Source organism: Ranitomeya imitator, chromosome 2, assembly GCF_032444005.1.
Source record: "Ranitomeya imitator isolate aRanImi1 chromosome 2, aRanImi1.pri, whole genome shotgun sequence".
Classification (NCBI taxonomy): domain Eukaryota; kingdom Metazoa; phylum Chordata; class Amphibia; order Anura; family Dendrobatidae; genus Ranitomeya; species Ranitomeya imitator.
Genome location: NC_091283.1, coordinates 94,964,791 through 94,984,518, shown reverse-complemented (window position 1 = coordinate 94,984,518; position 19,728 = coordinate 94,964,791). Strand labels below are relative to the sequence as shown.

At 37.4% G+C, this 19,728-nt stretch overlaps 1 protein-coding gene across 3 annotated transcripts in view; it reads right to left on the bottom strand.

The window, feature by feature from the left end:
- AFF2 (ALF transcription elongation factor 2) overlaps window positions 1-19,728 on the bottom strand; it is a 792,369-nt gene that overhangs the window by 362,819 nt on the left and 409,822 nt on the right. For all 3 annotated transcript variants that reach the window (XM_069747042.1, XM_069747043.1, XM_069747044.1), the window contains one exon: window positions 5,979-6,023. In XM_069747042.1, the coding sequence (XP_069603143.1) occupies window positions 5,979-6,023 (45 nt within the window). The remainder of the gene's footprint in view (window positions 1-5,978; window positions 6,024-19,728) is intronic.

Here is a 19,728-nt window from a genome sequence, read left to right as displayed (position 1 = left end):
TTTCCACAAAAATTTAATACAACAAATAAATTTTGTTCAACTTCACAATTGTGTTCCACTTGTTGTTGATTCTTCACCAAAAATGTACATTTGGAATCTTTAGGTTTGAAGCATGATATGTGGGAAAAGGCTGAAAAGTTACAGGGAGCCGAATACTTTCGCAAGGCACTGTATCTATGTCCATAAGTGTGTGAGAGACATGGTCCCACAAATAGGACTCGCACCTATGTCCAGAACTAAGGGGTCTATGATCCCTCATCTTTACTAGTACCATGACTGCTATAAGTCAAGAGGCAGTAGTGTATCCTTTTCTCTCTCCTTTTACTCTTATGGGAGTTCTATATACAATCGATCTAATTTTCTGAAAAAAGACAATACCATCCATATATGTATAAAAATGACAAACTAGAATATTGCCACATTTCATATTCAAAACCCCCAGAGATCCCATGATGATACCCCTTCAGAGTTCAGTTTCATTTCCATAGCCATGATGACTCTTCTATACCAACCATCCAAATCAGGCCAATGAATGTATGACACACTAGCGCTGCAATCAAGTAAGCAAAGACCATCAGAGACCATAGAACTTGGGCACAGAAACTGTGACCATTTAAAGAAGAGTATAGACATATTTGCTATTACTGGAGTTAATTTACAAAAAGCAAAATTCACATTTTCTTGCAAATGGGAAAAAAAGGAAAACACATTAATTTTCATGCTCTCTTTTCAAACATAGAATATAATTTTAACATTTTTCCAATTTTCTTCTTTCTTTTCTGTGCTACACATGAAGAAGCTGATTGTAAAACGTGTGGCAATTTTCACACCGTGTGATTAGGGCTTCAACAATAGACATGTACTCTACTGGTTAAACCACCGGCACTGTGTAAAATATATGAAAGGACATCTGAAATGTTTGCGGTCTAAATAAAAGCGACCATCACCTTGTCTATTAAATTGTCTTCTAACACTTAATAGCTGGCGTTCTCCAGACTCTGACATGTGAGTGGCAGCCATTTTTCTCGGCTCCGGCTTCTGTGTTATTAAGATTATTGACGAACGGCTTAGTAACAAAGACTGTTCCAACAATAAAATGCCATTGTGGTTCGAAAATGTGTTTGCAGACAAAAAATCTAAATGCTAACAGATTTGAGATAAACTATAGGTTTCTTTCACCATGGCCAATACTTCATGCCATGCAATCAATGGATTGCTGACAGAAGAGTGCATAAGCCGGCAAGCAACGCCAGCTAGAAAAAAGGCCATATTTTCCAACGGTAAATAACACGGTTTCAAGAACAAACCCAATATTTCTCTTGGTAGTTTCTTTGTTCCGTCGTATTCCTAAAATATATATAGTTCATTTATTTACCAGGCTATTTAAAAGTGCCTTCACTCACAAAGTCTTTTGACAGCCTAATGCCAGGTTGCTAAGTTACGACTGTTTGACATCATCACTTTCCGTGTTCTTCCATTTGACAGGTCCGCATGATTCACTAGGCTTTTTAGCTTGTTACTCACTTTCCCAGTGACGTCTGGATTATCATTGTAAATTCACATCATGTTGGCAACTTTCTAGCTGCCCCATCCCATGTCATCCTCACCACCACCCCCTATAAAATCCATATGAAAATATTTTAAAGCCCTTTTAGCTACTACGCGAATGTGTAACCTAACCTCTGCGGACAGCTTATCTTTTATATTACACTTACTAGAAGACATTTTTAAGCATCTCCCTTAATGTCAGTTCCTATTTTACAGGGAAAATGATGGAGGAGCAAATAAAGGTCTCTACCTGCTAATTGTGTTACATGAAAGAGTCACATCAAATAGAGATGGGGCTGATGAAATCCATTAGCGCTTTAAACAGCACACAAAAAATGGAAATTGCACATGTAATTTCGACTGTCAAGGGCATTTTTGTCCGTTGATATATATTTATAGAGTGCAGGGTTATTGCATCTAGTTGGCAGGACGCGAGAAAAGATGACTCTGTTCACACAGTTAATTGAAACTTTAATTTAAAGAACTTCTCCCACACCCCGGTGATATAATAACCATTTCAGAGCTACTAGAAAAGTATGAGTGCACCAAGCATGCTCATTGGTTGGAGGAATAGAAATTTAAAAAAAAATGTCAAAAGAATGAAAAAAAAACATTTTATAGGTAGAAGTTCAAAAAGATACACTGCTCTCAACTTCATATGATAAGAGCCTGTGCTGTTCATGGAGGGTCCAAGGGGCAAGCACTTTGTGGGTTTATTGGAAGTCAGTCTTGTTGCTGCCAACTATAAAGCCCATTGGGCTGGTTAATAAGAAATGTCATGTAGTGGTTTCCCTGAAAAGGGCGTAAATCAACTGAAAGTGGTAAAAATGGCGCAAAGTAATGCAAAATAAAGTACCACACATGATCTAAGGCTAACTCCATAAAACCATATCATTGCCACATAAGAAGACCTCTGTATTATAAATGGCACTGGATAGAGGAGCCCTGTCCCAGGTTTTGAAATGGAGACTATAAGATTTGAGTTACACCTGGAGCACTGGTGGACAGAGACAGAAAATGGCCCCTGTACAAAAACAATATATGGGCACTTTGCAGCCCAACAGCTCACCATAATGCACAATTCTACCTGCTTTAGAGACTGAAATGGGACTCCTTACCTTTGAGGCCCCTGTGCGGCTGCACAGGTTGCACTAATGATATGTCCGCCCTTGACCTGGAGCCATATACTGTATATAGTGCTAAGTAGGTATTTCAGATTTCATCCTCTGATATCAGAAAAGACCTTCCTGATCTCACAGGACCAGATTCTATCTTGTCTGTATAACAAAATATTTGGTTCATACATGGAGCCATAATCCGACTACGATCATGAGTCCTTAGAGTGACGTTTCATGTGTAAACTTATTTGCTACCTGGTATCGGCATTATCTACATACTGTAATCTATCAAACTCATTATTTCCATCATTTTAACTCTTACATTTCTTTTCAAAGACTTAAATATTGCTACAATCGGACACCCCTTCTTTCCTGTAATTGCTGAGAAATTAGAGATGTCTGCTACAAAAGCAGCGTTAGGCTACGTTCCAACGATGAGCTTTGATGAGTTTTTGATGTTGCAGATTTTCTACACCCATTAAGTAAAATAGGTTACTTCCATTTTTTTTGAAAATGCGCAGAGTAAAAAAAATTACCAAAAACTCATCATGGAAACGTAGCCTGATATTTTATATAACCAGAAGCAGACTAGAAAGAGACTTCAAATTACAAGAATCATTTAAAGGAAGTCTGTCAGTACAAAATGGCTGTTCAAACCACGCATAGGCGCTCGGTGCATTCTTTTATGCACTTTTCCACCTTCTTCTCTTCCATCTACCTCTTCATTGAGTGACAGCTTTGGTTTACAAGAGGCAGAGAAAGGAAGAGATAGATGGAAAACCAGTAGGTGGGAAGTTGCACTGAACTATTTGGCCACACCAAGGGAGCACAGAGTCCCTGTGCTTGGTTGGAATTGTCATTTTGTGTTGACAGACTCCCTTTAAATAAAAAGAAAAGATTTGTCTAATATTTGTGCTGTTCTTTTATTACTTTTTTAAAAGATTATGTAGAAAAATCCAATAATTTAGGACCTTTATGGAAAAGATATTATAGGGCACATTTACATGCTGATGAAAGTTGTGACAGCCAGAATTTTTAAATACTACCCAATATCTATTCAAAGGGTTTGGAGGTCTCTATCAGAAAAAAATGGATGTCCAAATTTATATGAAAATATCTTCTAAAGAACCTGTCACCACTCATGACATGTTTGGTTTATCAAATAATTGTATGTCCTATGGAATAACGATTATTTTCTTAAAACTCTGTCTTGTGCAGTTCCTCTGTTATTCTTCCTACAATTGTATGAATAACTTGGCAAATATCGACTGAATTATTACTGATCATACAAAATCAAGAAAACGCAATGAGATGATGTCATGTACCGCCCAGAGAGATATTTAAGGATATGATCTATTTCCTTTTATATGTTTGAAAACAAGCTTTGTATAGCCGAAACGTGTCACAAAGTTGACAATATATAATATAATTTGATTGAAAACAAGTGGACTGCCAATCGTTTTTTACTTGGGATTTATTTGGGAACACTATTCCATGGACACGTGCATCACTAATCTCCAGAGGGCAGACTGAATTTTTTTCAACTAAAATTGCAAATAGGCATTGTCATCACTTATTGGCCAGTATCACTGTATGAAGGGACACAACTGCAACTACAAACATAAATGCAGAGTAAGAAAGACAGAGGAATGGGACAATGCAGAGTTGTGTAAAAACTGGTTCAGATTTTTTGGGAGAATACAATTTACTAAAGAAGATATCAAAAGAACAGACATTACTTGCCAAATTAAAATTTTTACAAGTACGGATTTTTCAGAAAAGGGCGTCCCAATATTCAATTAAAAATGACAATGACATGATTTCCTATTTTGAAAACATTCATTTTACAAACACAACACAAAAAATTGGACCTAATTATAAAAATTATAAAATCTTAGCTGCTAGAAGCTAAAGATTAGATGTCCCAAAAAAAGGACATTGGTAGATAATGGTTTAAAGAAGCACTTCTATCAACGGTTATATCCTCTTAATATACTACAATCATCATATCATATACCAATGTATACTTACAATTGCTCATTTTACCCTTCTACCGAGCTAATTCTTCTCTGTTCTATTAGGTCTATGCTATGACATCGACAGACTAGTTGAATCCTTCTAAGCTCTATGTAAAAACAGGAAGTTTATTTTCCCTGCACAAGTCATCATTAGAACTACAATTCTACATCACTGCAAAGTCCCTGGCAGGTGTGAGGAGATTAGTAACTGCGTCAGGAGTTGAAGTAGAGGTGGAGCTGGGCTGCATGGACTTTACAGTGATGTAGAATTGTCATTCTAATGGTGACTCATGATGGGAAAACACACTACCCGTCTCTACATAGAGCTTAGAAGGATTCAGCCTGACAATTTTCAATCACGTGATATCACAGACATAATGGAAAAGAGAAGAATTTACTGGGAAGAAAGGCAAAATGAGCAATTGCAAGTACACAGTGCTATATAACATGATAACTGCAATATACCAAGAGGATAAGAACTTTGATGGAGTGCTTCTTTAAGGTCTGCTTTCACACAATGAGCACACAATCAATTATTTTTGAACATTTCTAAAGACTTAATGAACCAGTTGCATATTGGAATTTCCTAGTCTTCCTCTGTGTTATCATGACGATTACTAAAAAGGTGTCAAATGAGCTTTACATTTTGGTCATTACTGCAGTCAATTCACTCAAAGTGCCAATGAAATAAATCCAAAATCAATCTACAATTTATCAAAGCTCCATTCTAGTAAATACATTTGTTCTTTAGTCTTAAGAATTCTTTAATAAATAGATAGATTTCAACTCTGCATTGTATCCTGCATGTCACAATGATTTATGTCTATACTTATAGGAGGTCTAAGGACAGCAGAATACAGACAAAAACAGGAATTCCTTGACATCAATTACAAGTGTGTGTCTTTGGCCACTTGAAATGAGCATGAAAGACATGAAGAAAGTGCTTTCAGCAGAAACTAGTTCCCGACATACAAGTTTTATTATATTTAGAAAATCCCATTGCTCAGACGAGCACATTCCCGGCTGACACCAAAGTCTGTGACAAGAAACCTTGAAGTAACAAGTAGGAATACAGAGTCAGAAACAATTATTCAGGTTATAGCCACGTTTTTCTTGATTTATTGAATTCTGAGACATATTACAAGTGCTGCTCCTGTTATGGTGACATGTTTTATGTACTATTAAAAATCACTATAAACACTGTAAATTATCACTGTACTGGTTTGTTCCACAATTAAAGTAGTTTAAAGAACCCTTCAAAAAGTCATGATTTATGGCAAACTTTAAAACTTACCCGTAAGATTTCTTCAACACAACTGGGATCGTTTGGAAGACCAACCTGTGTAAAGAAAGATTTGTGTTATTGATGGGAAGAAAAATAGAAATAGTACAATAAAACAATAGAGGCAGAACTAAAGATACGAAATAGTATCTAAACTTCTGAAGTACAAATATCAAACAAAGAATCAAGTTTTTTTCAGATTAAACAATTGTAACATTTTAATAATTTGTTTTTGGTCCATAAAAGATCAGACTTACCAGCAATAAAAAGTGATTCATTCACTTTATTGATTTTAAAATAAAAATTATCAAAGTTGGTATACAAATGTACTGGCTAAGGGCTCATACAGGTGGCCGTATTATCAGTCCGAATGCCACCAGACAAAACATGCACTTGGACCAAAGTTATTCTATGGTGCCATACACATGTCCAATTCTATAAGGTACAGTTCCAAATTGTCATATAAATGTCTTCTTTATAAAACAGAACTTTCATATACAAAGATTATAACAATATATAAAGGAGATTCTGTAAAGATATTGTATGGTTGTATGGACAGGGAAATCCCACACTGTTGGAGAATAAAAGACTTCCTTCTGCCACCCATGGACACGTACATATCTCACTGTAAAACAAGAAATAAAAAGGATATGTCCTCATAGTGGCTTTGCTCTAGAAAAAGAAAATGGTCAGCAAATCCACAAGAGAATCTATAGTAGCAATCACGCAAATTTTGCTGCCGATTTCAAAATGGAAAACCACCTCACCTCATCTCTTGCAGTATGTCATGAACGTCACCTAGAAAACTGTAATAATTTCGTAACACTTTGTATGATGTTTTTATGTTTTATAGTGAAAATGTTCTACAATTAACCTTAGATGGTGATTCTTACCCATATCGTTCGTGCTGAGGTCTGTATCCTCTATGCTTAAAGTATGTGAATAAAGAAAAATCTTTTTTACGGATTCGGTGAAGCTGGACATTCTCTTTTTTTATGGACTTTATACACCTGGACACAGCAGGTCCGTGCTCCTGAAGCTTGGTTAATGCATCACGGGTGAGCTGGCTTATATTTCTTCTTTCTTACTTAGGCCCTGATTCATCAAGACCGGAAATTTCCTGGCTAGCCTTGACGAGGGAGCGTTGCGGAGTCAGATGCTCCCGATTCATGAAGTGGTGCACGACTCTTAGTCGTATTGCTGTTTGTGGAGTCATGAAGTATTGTTTCCCCTAACATTAAGCTATTAATGTCTACCCTGTGAGGTTTCTGCATTCCTCTGAATTAACATGTTTAGCTATAGGTTGAACGTGATGGACTTAAGTCCACCATCAATCTTGAAAAAACCCTTGAAACCATAATGAATATTGAGTGTCTGATGACAGGCATGCATCTGTCTGGGGTAAGATTTCTGGGATAATAGATGCCAAAGCTTGTCATGAATTAACGCATCAAGCCTCAGCACCACCCATATTGGTGTAGCTGGGATTGACTAGGGTGAAAATACCAAAAGTAACAAAACGTTTGCACAAGTTCAAGTTGTGCCAAAAATTATGCAACGTTTCACTTTATGCCCGAATTTGGGTAAAATTGCTTTATTTGGAATCTTCATGTTAAAAAGCGAGCTAGACTTGATTAGTAATAGGAAACAAGGGGATTGGATAGGGCCATATGATGGGATACAAGAGCTTATGAGCAACATGTGTTGTGACACCAACACGCAAATTGGAGAAGGGGGGTAGCAAAAGAGAGTATACAGACACTACAGCATAGGATTGTAAATAATTATTTATTTGAAGTAATAATAATAATAATAATAATAATAATAATAATAATAATAATAATAATAACTTATAAGAACTTATTTATTGAGGGAAGAAATTCCAGAAAAAATTAGACATTTTGGTCAAAACCTGACCTTCATCAGTCATCTGGATAGAGGAGATCTGTGTGGCAGCGCACTGTGTGAGAGTCTGCAGTGTCCACTGCTAAAACAGGAAGCACTGTCACTAAGATTATAACATCACCATTTATGTTGAGTCCCTTTATACCAATATTTGTCATCACCATGATATAGCAGCTGTCATTCATTTTTTTTAATTCACAAAGCAGTGCAAATCAAATGCATTATTCATTTCTCTTGGAATTGCTTCATTTCGTTCTTACGCGCAATTGTTTAATCTTTGATTTTTGTTTATCATCGACAGATCTCTGGTACAGCAATGGGTGCATGTTGTGCCCCCTCCTTTGCCAACCTCTTTCTGGAGTGGGCACACATGAATCCTTCTGATTTATTTCAGCAGTTTGTTTTACATAGGTTTTGATGCACTGATTTTTTTTTTTTTATTTGGACTGGATCCAAGGAGGAATGTGAAGATTTCATTGCGGAGCTTAACAAGAACACTCTCGATATACATGTTACTTACCATATTTCTCCTTCTACTGTAGAATTTTTGGACCTCAGGCTTTTTCGGAATGGGAAAACGCTTGGTACGGAGATTTTCAGAAAAACCACAGCTACAATAACCTGCTGCATTACAAACTTCTTATACTAAATTCTGTAGTACCTTCAGGCATCAGTGAATATTGGCTTTTTACAGGTTTCCTCATGACTTTATCCATGTATCTGACTTAAAGACTGCACAGGTCTTTGACCTATTGGAAGTAGCGATCCTACAAGTAACAATCAACCCTTTAACGAGCCTTGCAATATGACTTAGGATAAAAGCCAAATCAGAATCTCAGTTTGCAGACACAGAGTTTTGGCGTATTGCCCCTCGAAGTGCAAAGTATGACAACTGATTTGGCTGAGAGGCTGAGACTGGTATCTAAGGGGTACGTTTTCTCCTTATGGAGAGTGACATGCCAGTATGAGGAGATTTAAACGCCTTGCATGCTCTTCTGTGAAATTAGCTATGCAGACTGTCTATTCAGAGAGGACGAGGACTTAAAATCTCATGCCACCTACTGGAAGTAGCAATCCTACAAGTCAATAAGTGAATAGCTTTGGAAATCCTGCAGCATAACTTGCTGTTGTTTCATCCTTTTAGTATATAAGATTAGGGGGTAAGCATTAAAAGAGTTCTATCTCCAGTTTTATTACCCCTTACTATCATGGTTTATTTGGGCACATTGCCTGCTGAACTATTCTTTTTTCAGCAGAATTGAGATTTACATATCTTTTAAAAGAAAAAGAGAGGGAATAGGAGAGGATAAAAATTGATAATATAACTTTGTTTGTATGTTTGTTTTTCCCCACTTGACATTACCGGGGCGGTGGATGTACACTTGCTTCGACCTGGCTCTTGCATCCAGTTGCTGGTGACTGCCCACGCACTGCACTTGCCTTCATTTTTCATTCCACACAGTGTGCCATTGGTGCGTACTCATCTACATTTATTTGTTTTTAGATAATTTATTTTTATTTTTCTTTGTTACCATTTTTTTTACCTTATTTTTTCTTTTTCTTTAGTTACTCTCCTGTGTATTGTGACTCCACGTCTTATCTTGTTTTTGAATGCATCAAGTTTGCTATGTTAATGAGATTTTCTCCTATGATCTGTTCCCTTCAGGTCTTTTCACAACATTTCAATAGGATTAAGGTAGGAACTTTGTCTTGGCCCTTCCAAAACTTTAACTTTAGTGTTCTGTAACCATACTTGTGTGCTTTGTGTCGTTGTCTTGCTGCCTGACCAATATTCCCATGATGTTCAGCTCATAATCAGATGTCCTGACATTTTCCTTTAGAATTTGCTGGTATGATTCATAATTCATTGTTTCATCGATAACTGCAAGCCGTCCTGGACTAGATGTAGAATTACATGCCCAAATCATGATACTACCAGAAACATGTTTCACCATTGGAATGATGTGCTTACGCAGTATTCTTCTTTTTCCAAATACCTCTCCTCATTTAAACCAAAAATCTCTATTTTCTTCTCTCGTTTCAACAAAACATTTTTCCAATAGCTTTCTGGCTTAAGCAAGCAATCTTTAGTAAAATAAAGAATGGAAGCAATGTTCTTTGTTGAGATCAGAGACTTTCTCATTGCAATCTTACCATGAGCACCATTGTTGCTCATTGTCCCCCTGATGGTGGATTCATGAACATTTACAGTACGTTAGCTAAGTTATGAAAAGCCTTTAGTTTTTTAGACGTTACCTTAGATTCCTTTGTGACCTCACAAACTATTATATGTCTTGTACTTGGAGTAATCTTTTGCTGTTCAATCACTCCTAAGGAGGTTTATAATGGTCATGCATTTCTTCCATTTGTATACAATTTGTCTGACTGTGGTTGATGGAGATCAAACTCTATAAGTATGATATTGCAACATTTCCAGCATGATGCGTTAGATAGTGAGACAGCATAAAATAAGCAAGTTTACAATTGGCTTGCTTTTTCTTTTTGATGTCATTATCTTGCAATTAGTGCTTTATCTTGCACAGTGAAAAGCTTGCTTCACAGAGAATTAATCATGAACAAGTATGCACAGCAGTTACATTTCAAGAGACGAGTTAGCTCTTAACATCCCAGTCAACTCTCTCCCTCCCATTGATTTCTAAACAGCTGTCAGCTGTTCACCTCCTTGTCACCCCTCTCAGCTTCTGACCAAGTTGTTCCTGTCAGTCCGATAGAATCACTTATTACCCAACCCTATGACCCACCCCTTCATCACAAGTTTCCAGGGAGCGTTTCTAATCACAGCACTCATTTTCCGCTTCAATGTGCCTGTTCAAAGGCACTGTTATATCAATGTGCAAATATAGTGTGTAGCGTGGCTAAAGGTTGTATAGTCGATGGGAGATATGTGTCACATAGGTTGCTTGTCGCTGTAACATAACCCTGCCTATCTGTGTGTTTCAGGACCTGTGGTGATGTCACACTCACCTGACTGGCCATGTGATAGGTACCTGGGTGTGGTTACACCTATGTTAAAGAGGTGTGTTTAGCACATGGAGTGAGTGTTTGGGAGTCTGTCAGTGTGGACACATTTCCATGTGTCCAGGCTGGACACTACAGACAGGAGTCTGTGTATTGAGAGGAAGAAGCCCTTCTGTGTCTGTGGCTTCAGATAGAGCCTGAGTGCTGGACATTGCACAGCCTGTGTGCCCACAGGCCTGAGAAGAGCAGAGCTCTTCTATGGACTTTTATGCTATGTCGACCTGATGTACGGACTGTTTTCCTTTCTGTTGCTGCCTTGCTGGTTTATGGAGTAAATAAACCCACATGGACATTAAAGAGAATGTGCCTCCTGTTTCCTCCTACACATCTGAACGGGTACTAACCTTACAAGTGATAACAGTATACATCAGAACAAACACTGACAAACTACTAATGTGTTGTAGCAGTGCAGAGATTCTGATCAGAACTGTCACTCAAGGAAGCGGGTTTGATCCCCATAGCAGCATAACTCTAAGCATCTCAAGATACTATTTGAAAATAGTGGGAGAAATAAGTATTTGATCCCTTGCCGATTTTGTAAGTCTAAAAGTTTAAGGGTAGGTTAATTTTAACATAGAGATAGAATATCAAAAGTAAAATCCAGAAAATCACATTGTATAAATTATATAAATGTATTTTAATTTTGCAGTGAGAAATAAATATTTGATCCTTCTGGCAAACAAGACTTAATACTTGGTGGCAAAAACCCTTTTTAGCAAGCATAGTAAGCAGTCAGACATTATTTGTAGTTGATGATGAGGTTTGCGCACATGTCAGGAGAAATTTTGGTCCATTCCTTTTTGCAGATCATCTCTAAATCATGAAGACTTGGAGGCTGTCGCTTGGCAACTCAGAGCTTCAACTCCCTCCACAAGTTTTCTCTGGGATTAAGGTCTGGAGACTGGCTAGGCAACTCCATGACCTTAATGTGCTTCTTTCTGAGCCACTCATTTGTTGCCTTGGCTGTATGTTTTGAGTCATTGTCTTGCTGGAAGACCCAACCACGACCCATTTTTAATGTCCTGGTGGAGGGAAGGAGGTCGTCACTCAGGATTTTGCGGTACATGGTTCCATCCATCCTCGCATTGATGCAGTGAAGTAGTCCTGTGCCTTTAGCAAAGAAACACCCCCAAAACATAATACTTCATCTCTCACCCCTACCTGTCAGTTCCTGACAGATCTGTTTTCAGCAGTTCTGTGTAATCGAAATTCACAAAGCCCCACCATCAGCAGTTTCCAAATCAGATTTCCTAAACAGGTTGCTCACCTTACAGAGCTCTGTGCTTATTTATAACCACTATTAGCTGTATGTAAATATAATTATAAAAATGATACTTCAGAACAATGACAGACCAACAACTTGTTACAGTAGCCGGAAAAGCTAATGACTAGAACTGTTCTTCAAGGAAGAGTGACCCCACCCCACCAGCAACCATGAAGAAAGGAGACTGCAGAACTGTGTGCTGCTCAAGTCACAACTTGAAGACACCCATTTAAATGGCTTGCCAAACTCCCATACAATTTAAAAATGAATTCTAATTTGCCAGAGCACAGTTGTTTCAAGTCTGGTTATTTTATTTCATTAAATCAAAGGATATCTTAGCTGTACATTCTTTATAGTCTTAAACTATCTCATTTCTGAAAAGAAATGATTGTTGAAAGTAGCTCATTTTCTTTGGCTTTCAAAGCTTTATTAATTAATTGTGCATCTCCACTAGAGCTAAATCCAACAGCTAATGAGAAATAAAATGAAACTAGTTAAAATACTAAAATTGAAACTCGTAAGTAATGTGTGAGGTCTAAATTAATGAGCAGTAATACCAAAGCAGAAATCGTCCATAAATTCAAGGATTTTTTTTACTGTGTTATTATATTCAATATGAGTCATTGCTTCTTTTTTAAATTATCATAATGAATTACAGCACAAAAAAGCTGTACAAATAAAACCACCTACTAAATAGCATAACATGAGCACAAAAGGATATCTTTACGAGTTTACGCAAGTAATTATAGTGATGAGCTGTTCTCAGACTGCAGCAAAGCATTTTTAAAATGTTGTCATTTTACCATATAACATTCCCTACAAATCCTCTGAAACATAATTTCATAATACTGTTCTATTTAATTTATAAAAAAAAATCCTGATCATCCAGATCTTCCTGGATCATTACCAGAATGACATAACTACAGTTAAGATAATACACTGTGTGCAGAATTATTAGGCAAGTTGTATTTTAGAGGATTATTTTTATTATTGATCAACAACTATGTTCTCAATCAACCCAAAAGAATCATAAATATCAAAGCTTAATATTTTTGGAAGATGGAGTGTTTTTTTTTTTTTTTAGATTTGGCTATCTTAGGGGGATATCTGTTTGTGCAGGTAACTATTACTGTGCAGAATTATTAGGCAACTTCATAAAAACCAAATATAACCCCATCTCGCCTGTTTATTTTCACCAGGTAAACCAATATAACTGCACAAAATTTAGAAATAAACATTTCTGACATGCAAAAACAAAACCCCCCAAAATTAGTGACCAATACAGCCTCCTTTCTTTATGATGACACTCAGCAGCCTTCCATCCATAGATTCTGTCAGATGCTTGATCTGTTTACGATCAACATTGTGTGCAGCAGCCACCACAGCCTCCCAGACATTGTTCCGAGAGGTGTACTGTTTTCCCTCCCTGTAGATCTCACATTTTCTAAGGCACCACAGGTTCTCTATGGGTTTCAGATCAGGTGAATAAGGGGGCCATGTCATTATTTTTTCTTCTTTGAGACCTTTACTGGCCAGCCATGCTGTGGAGTAGTTGGAGGCATGTGATGTAGCATTGTCCTGCATGAAAATCATATTTTTCTTGGACGGTACAGACTTCTTCCTTTACCACTGCTTGAAGAAGTTGTCTTCCAGAAACTGGCAGTAGGTCTGGGAGTTGAGCCTCAACTCAAAAAGGTCCCACAAGTTCATTTTTGATTATACCAGCCCATACCAGTACCCCCACCTCCACCTTGCTGGCATCTGAGTCGAAGTGGAGCTCTCTGCCCTTTACTGATCCAACCTCTGGCCCATCCATCTGGCCCATCAAGAGTCACTCTCATTTCATCAGTCCATAAAACCTTTGAAAAGTCAGTCTTAAGATATTTCTTGGCCCAGACTAGATGTTTTATCTTATGTTTCTTGTTCAAAGGTGGTCGTTTTTCAGCCTTCGCTACCTTGGCCATGTCCCTGAGTATCACACACTTTGTGCTTTTTGTTACTCTAGTAACACTGCAGCTCTGAAATATGGCAAAACTGATGGCAAATGGCATCTTGGCAGCTTCACGCTTGATTTTCATCAATTCATGGGCAGTCATTTTGTGCCTTTTTTGCCCAACATGCTTCTTGCGACCCTGTTGGCTATTTGCCATGAAACCCTTCATTGTTCGGTGATCACGCTAGAAAAGTTTTTCAATTTCAAGACTGCTGCATCCCTCTGCAAGACATCTCACAATTTTGGACTTTTCAGAGACCGTCAAATCTCTCTTCTGACCCATTTTGCCAAAGGAAAGAAGTAGCCTAATAATTAAGCACACCTTATATAGGGTTTTGATGTCAGACAACACCCCTCCTCATTACAGAGATGCACATCACCTGATTTACTTAATTGGTAGTTAACTCTCAAGCCTGAACGGCTTGGAGTAGGACAACATGTATAAAAAGTATCATGTGATCAAAATACAACTTGCCTAATAATTCTGCACACAGTGTAGTTATACAGGTAGAAAAAAAGAGCAAACTAAGATTATTCTGCATTTAAAAAATGACACGGACCTAAAAAACACCATATGGGTGCAAAAAAAACCTCTCACTCCTTGTTTTGTACAGAAAATGGAAGATTATGTATGTGTGCAGGCATCCGTAGGGTATGTGCACACAGCATCTTTGTTTTAAGCATTTTGTGCCTGAACAAGCACAGCAATAATGAACAGAAAGCACAGCAATGTACCAACAACATTGCTGTGCAAATATTCAGTCTTTTGTTACTTCTTTTGATGACTTCAGAGCTTAGAAACCGTGAAGTGCTTACAAAAAGTAACATGTTCATTCTTTGAGTGGCTATACTAAAAGTATAAGGGAAAAGCTACAGAAAAACTGCCAGCGAAGTAAAAAATCTTGGCGTCTCCACCGTGAGAATAAAGATGTTGTGTGCACATACCCTTAGGCTATGTTCACACTAAGATTTATGATGATTTTTTTGGAGCAGACTCACTTCAAAATCCTGTTTAAAAATGCTTCATGAACACTTTGAAACGTCCTATTCACTTGCATGGGAAATCCACTTTCCTATGCATATGAATATTTTTTGTGTGATGTTTTATTGAAGAGCTATTGAAAAATTCATGATGATGAAAAAAAAAGTGTATGCCACTAATGGAATCCACTCCAAAAAAGTCACTGTCAATCAAAATGCTGCAAAACACATTTTAAGACAAAACTCTTCCAAAACTCTTAAAAACTATATCAGCAAAAAACTGTCCCAAAAAGATCAGTTCCCAAAACTATTTCTATTAGAAAACCTTTTTTTTTCAGTTTTGAACACCTCAAAAAACTATGTGAACATAGTCTTAACACCTTTGTGACCGAGCCAATTTTGACCTTAATGACCGGGACAAATTTTTGAAATGTTACCAGTGCCACTTTATGTGATAACTCGGGGACACTTCAATGGATACAACTGATAATAAGAATGTTTTTCATGACATATTGTACTTCATAATAGTGGTATCATTTGTTCGATATGGCTTGTGTTTATTTGTGAAAATATTAAAAATTTGGCAAAATTTTTGAGCATTTCACAATTTTCAAACTTTTAATTCTTTTGCCCTTAAATCAGAAAGTTATGTTACACAAAATAAAATTTACCCCATGTCTACTTTAAATCTGCATCATTTTTTAAACTTTTTTTTTTGCTACGAAGACACATGGTTTAAAGTTTGAACAGTGATTTCTCCAATCAAATTTACAAAACCATTTTTTTAGGGACCACATCACATTTGAATTGACTTTGGGGATCTATATGAAAGAAAATACCCAAAAGTGACATCATTCTAAAAAATGCACCCTTCAAAGTAGTCAAAACCACATTAAAGAAGTTTATCAACCCTTCAGGAGTTTTACATGAACTAAATCAATGTGGAAAGAAAAAAAAATAACATTTAACCTTTTTTTCACTAAAATTTAACTTTCACTCCAAATTTGTTATTTTCACAATGGCAACAGGAGATAAATGACCCTTAAATGTGTTGTGCAATTTCTCATGAGTTTGCTGATACCACGTATGGGGGAAATCAATTGTTTGGGCGTACGGCACGTCTCGGGAGGGAAGTAGCAACATTTGACTTTTTGAACACAAAAATGGCTGGAATCAAGAGTGGAAGTCATGCCACATTTGGAGAGTGGAAACTCTGCAAAAGTGACCCCATATTGGAAACTAGACCCCTTAAGGAATGGATCTAGATGTGTGGTGAGCATTTTGAAGCCCCAAGAAGCTTTACATAAGTTTATAACGTAGAACAGTGAAAATAAAAAATCATTTTACCCCAAAAATGTACTTTTAGCCCAAAATTTTTTATTTTCAAGCTGAAAATGATGGGACACTGCCAGAACACAGACCAGTCAAAGTAACCCCATCTGACTCATAAGTAAGTGGTTCCATTGGGGGATTTGTCTGAGTCACGGTTTGGGGGAATTTACACATAAATCCAAACGTAAGTGCTCAGCGGAGAGCGCAAGATAAATGTGAGCAGAGCCTTATTCCGATTTTTTGGGAGGTAGAATGAACAAAGAGACAGCAGTAAAATAATAGTTCTTATTTTTATTTTTCTGGGGTTCACCGTGCGGTAAATGTGATAAGGCAGATTTATTCTTCGGGTCTGTGCGATTACAGTGATACCATATTTATATACCGTAGTTTTCTTTTAGGTTTTGCTGTTATCACAAAGTAAAAATGCTTCTTTATAAAAAGTGAGGGGTTTTTGTCACCATATTCTGACAGCTGCAACTTATTTTTTGACAAACAGAGCTGTATGAGGGCTTATTTTTGCGAGATGAAAGATGCCAGATGTGCCTACGATAATCGGAATGCACTTAGTCATTCAAATCTATAGGTACATGTAAAGAAATCAGACAACCCTTAGATGACATCCTAGTACGGTCCGTTTTTTAAAGAATGACAGAATGGAGAAGGTGGAGAAACTTTGTTTTCTATTCTCCACATTCAAGAAAATCAGATCCCACTCTGATCAGAGTGTGAATAGCATAATCAGACCGATTTTCTTGGATGAGAGAAAACCGATTGTGTTACCTTTGCGTAAGGCAGCCAGGAAGGATTTAATTCAATTTACCTGCAGATAGCCTTTCTTTATATAGCAGGTTCCCCTTAAATAATCCCACAGGGAAAGGTCTTATCAGAAAGTTCATAAATTAAAATCAGCAAGATAAATAATTCAACTTCATAAAAAAACCTAAACACACAAAAAAACTACTAGAGATCAGTGAATGTGCTCAGATTATGTGGTGCTAACAGAGTATCTTAGGAGTGTGGGAATAATATGTTCAAGTCTCCACGGCTCCATGATTTTCAGCTGCTACTCAGGCATACAAACAGGCAAACCATGCATGTGCTGTGGCTGTAAAATAGTTGCAAATCATGTGGCTGCAAAGCCTTGAACATATTATTCGAGCACGCCCAAGATACTCAGTTAGCACCCGAGCATGCTCCGATAACACCTTATCTCGAGCATGTTCCCTCATCACTGTTGGCAACAAATCAAATAACCTGAATTATCACATTGCATAGTAGTGTATAAAGCTTATGTGCCAATGTAAAATCTTTAAAAAACACTAGACTTTAAGACTCACAGCCTACTGTATCAAAAGAAAGTGACACTATTTGAATGATGAGTTACCACTAGTGATGAGCGAGTGTACTCGTTGCTCAGGTTTTCCCGAGCATGTTCGGGTGGCCTCCGAATATTTGTGAGTGTTCGAAGATTTAGTTTTTGTTGATGCAGCTGCATGATTTACGGCTGCTAGACAGCTTGAATATGTGTGGGGATTCCCTAGCAACCAGGCAACCCCACATGTACTCAGGCTGGCTAGCAGCCGTAAATCATGCAGCTGCGTTGACAAAAACTAAATCTCCGAGCACTCTCAAATACTCAGAGATCACCCGAGCATGCTTGGGAAAACCCGAGCAACGAGTATACTCGCTCATCACTAGTTACCACTAACTTTCCTGTATATAGTTGTAATTTTAACAAGGGTACAGGGTATCGATGAATCATAGTCATTTACTTTGGTTTCAAGGGGCTTCCGGTCCAAGTGTGATAAAGAGTAATATTCCAGGGAGGGGGCTTATGTCTAACTACAAATCTGATTACTCTTATCAAGTCATTCCACGTTTCATGAACCTCTTTACCAGACACACAAACACATTTCTCATGGGTTAACAGAAAAGCCATAAATGAAGGAAGAGAATTTACAATGTAAAATATTCACTGTGAATATCTGAAATAATGAATTGATCTAGAGAGAACAGACATTTACATATTATTACTTACAAGACAAGCTTATTGCTAATGTATTTCTTTTCTTCGCGTTTTGCCATTTTCCTCATGCTTAAAATTAGCTAAATGGAAATGTATCAAGGTGCATCTGAAGACCGGATAGGGTATAGATCTGACAAGGGAACAATTAGCTATTCAGGAAGACCCCCTAGATTGTGGTCATACATTGGGTTACTAACTGGTAATACTCATGCTCTACATATCACAAATACTCAACAATTTTCGTTTTCTCAATCACAGGAATTTTTATGATCAATAACGCTGCTCGTACCAAGCAGGTTCATAAATAAATGTCAGCACAGCAAAACTATTTTTTTGTTTCCCTGCTCATTGCTGGACACAGAATGTGATTTAGGGCTCGTTGAGACTAGCATATTATACGGGCGTGCGTTCTCTTAAATTTGGCTAGCACATTGACCAATGTAATTCAATAGGGCTGTTCCGATGACAGATTTTTCACATAGACCAAGTTTGAAACAAAATCACAATACGCACGAGTATTAATTCAAGTGTATCAGTGTACAAAAAAAAAATCAGATTCCATACGCATCATCCGTATCCTATACTTTTGTTACACATACATTATCATTACTAAAACAGCAAACTGTACATTTTAAGCTGTTAATGTATAACTATGTCTGCCATACTAATAACTATGTCTGCCATACTGAGGTCACACAGGTGTACAAATAGGTGACTATTAGTGACATCTATTATTACTAAAACAGAACAGTGCTTGACATTCTGTTAGCTCCATGGACTTCAGCAGTGATCAGCTGCTAATCCACTCAAACTCCTCACTCACTTGTGGCCATGTGCAGATGACTACATAAATCAGACAACCGCTATCAGTGGTTTTGATGGATAACACTTGCATCCATGCTATTCCATGGGATCGGGCACATGTTAAATTTTTTCCTCGGATCAAGTGGTCAAAGGAAAAGATCATAACATGCACGATTTACCTCCAATAATAATCGGATGGCACTTGCCCATTCAAGTCTATGATATAGTGGAGAAGGTGGAGAAACTTTTTTTTCTTTTTTTTTTTCTTTCCACCGCCGAGAAAATCAGACCACACGCTGATAAATTTCTGATCAGAGTGGAATTAGCTTAATCAGATCATTTTTCTTGGATGGAAAGAAAACAGTTGTGTAATACTAGCCTCATCATGTAGCGAAGAACAGGAGGCTCGGGAGCCTTG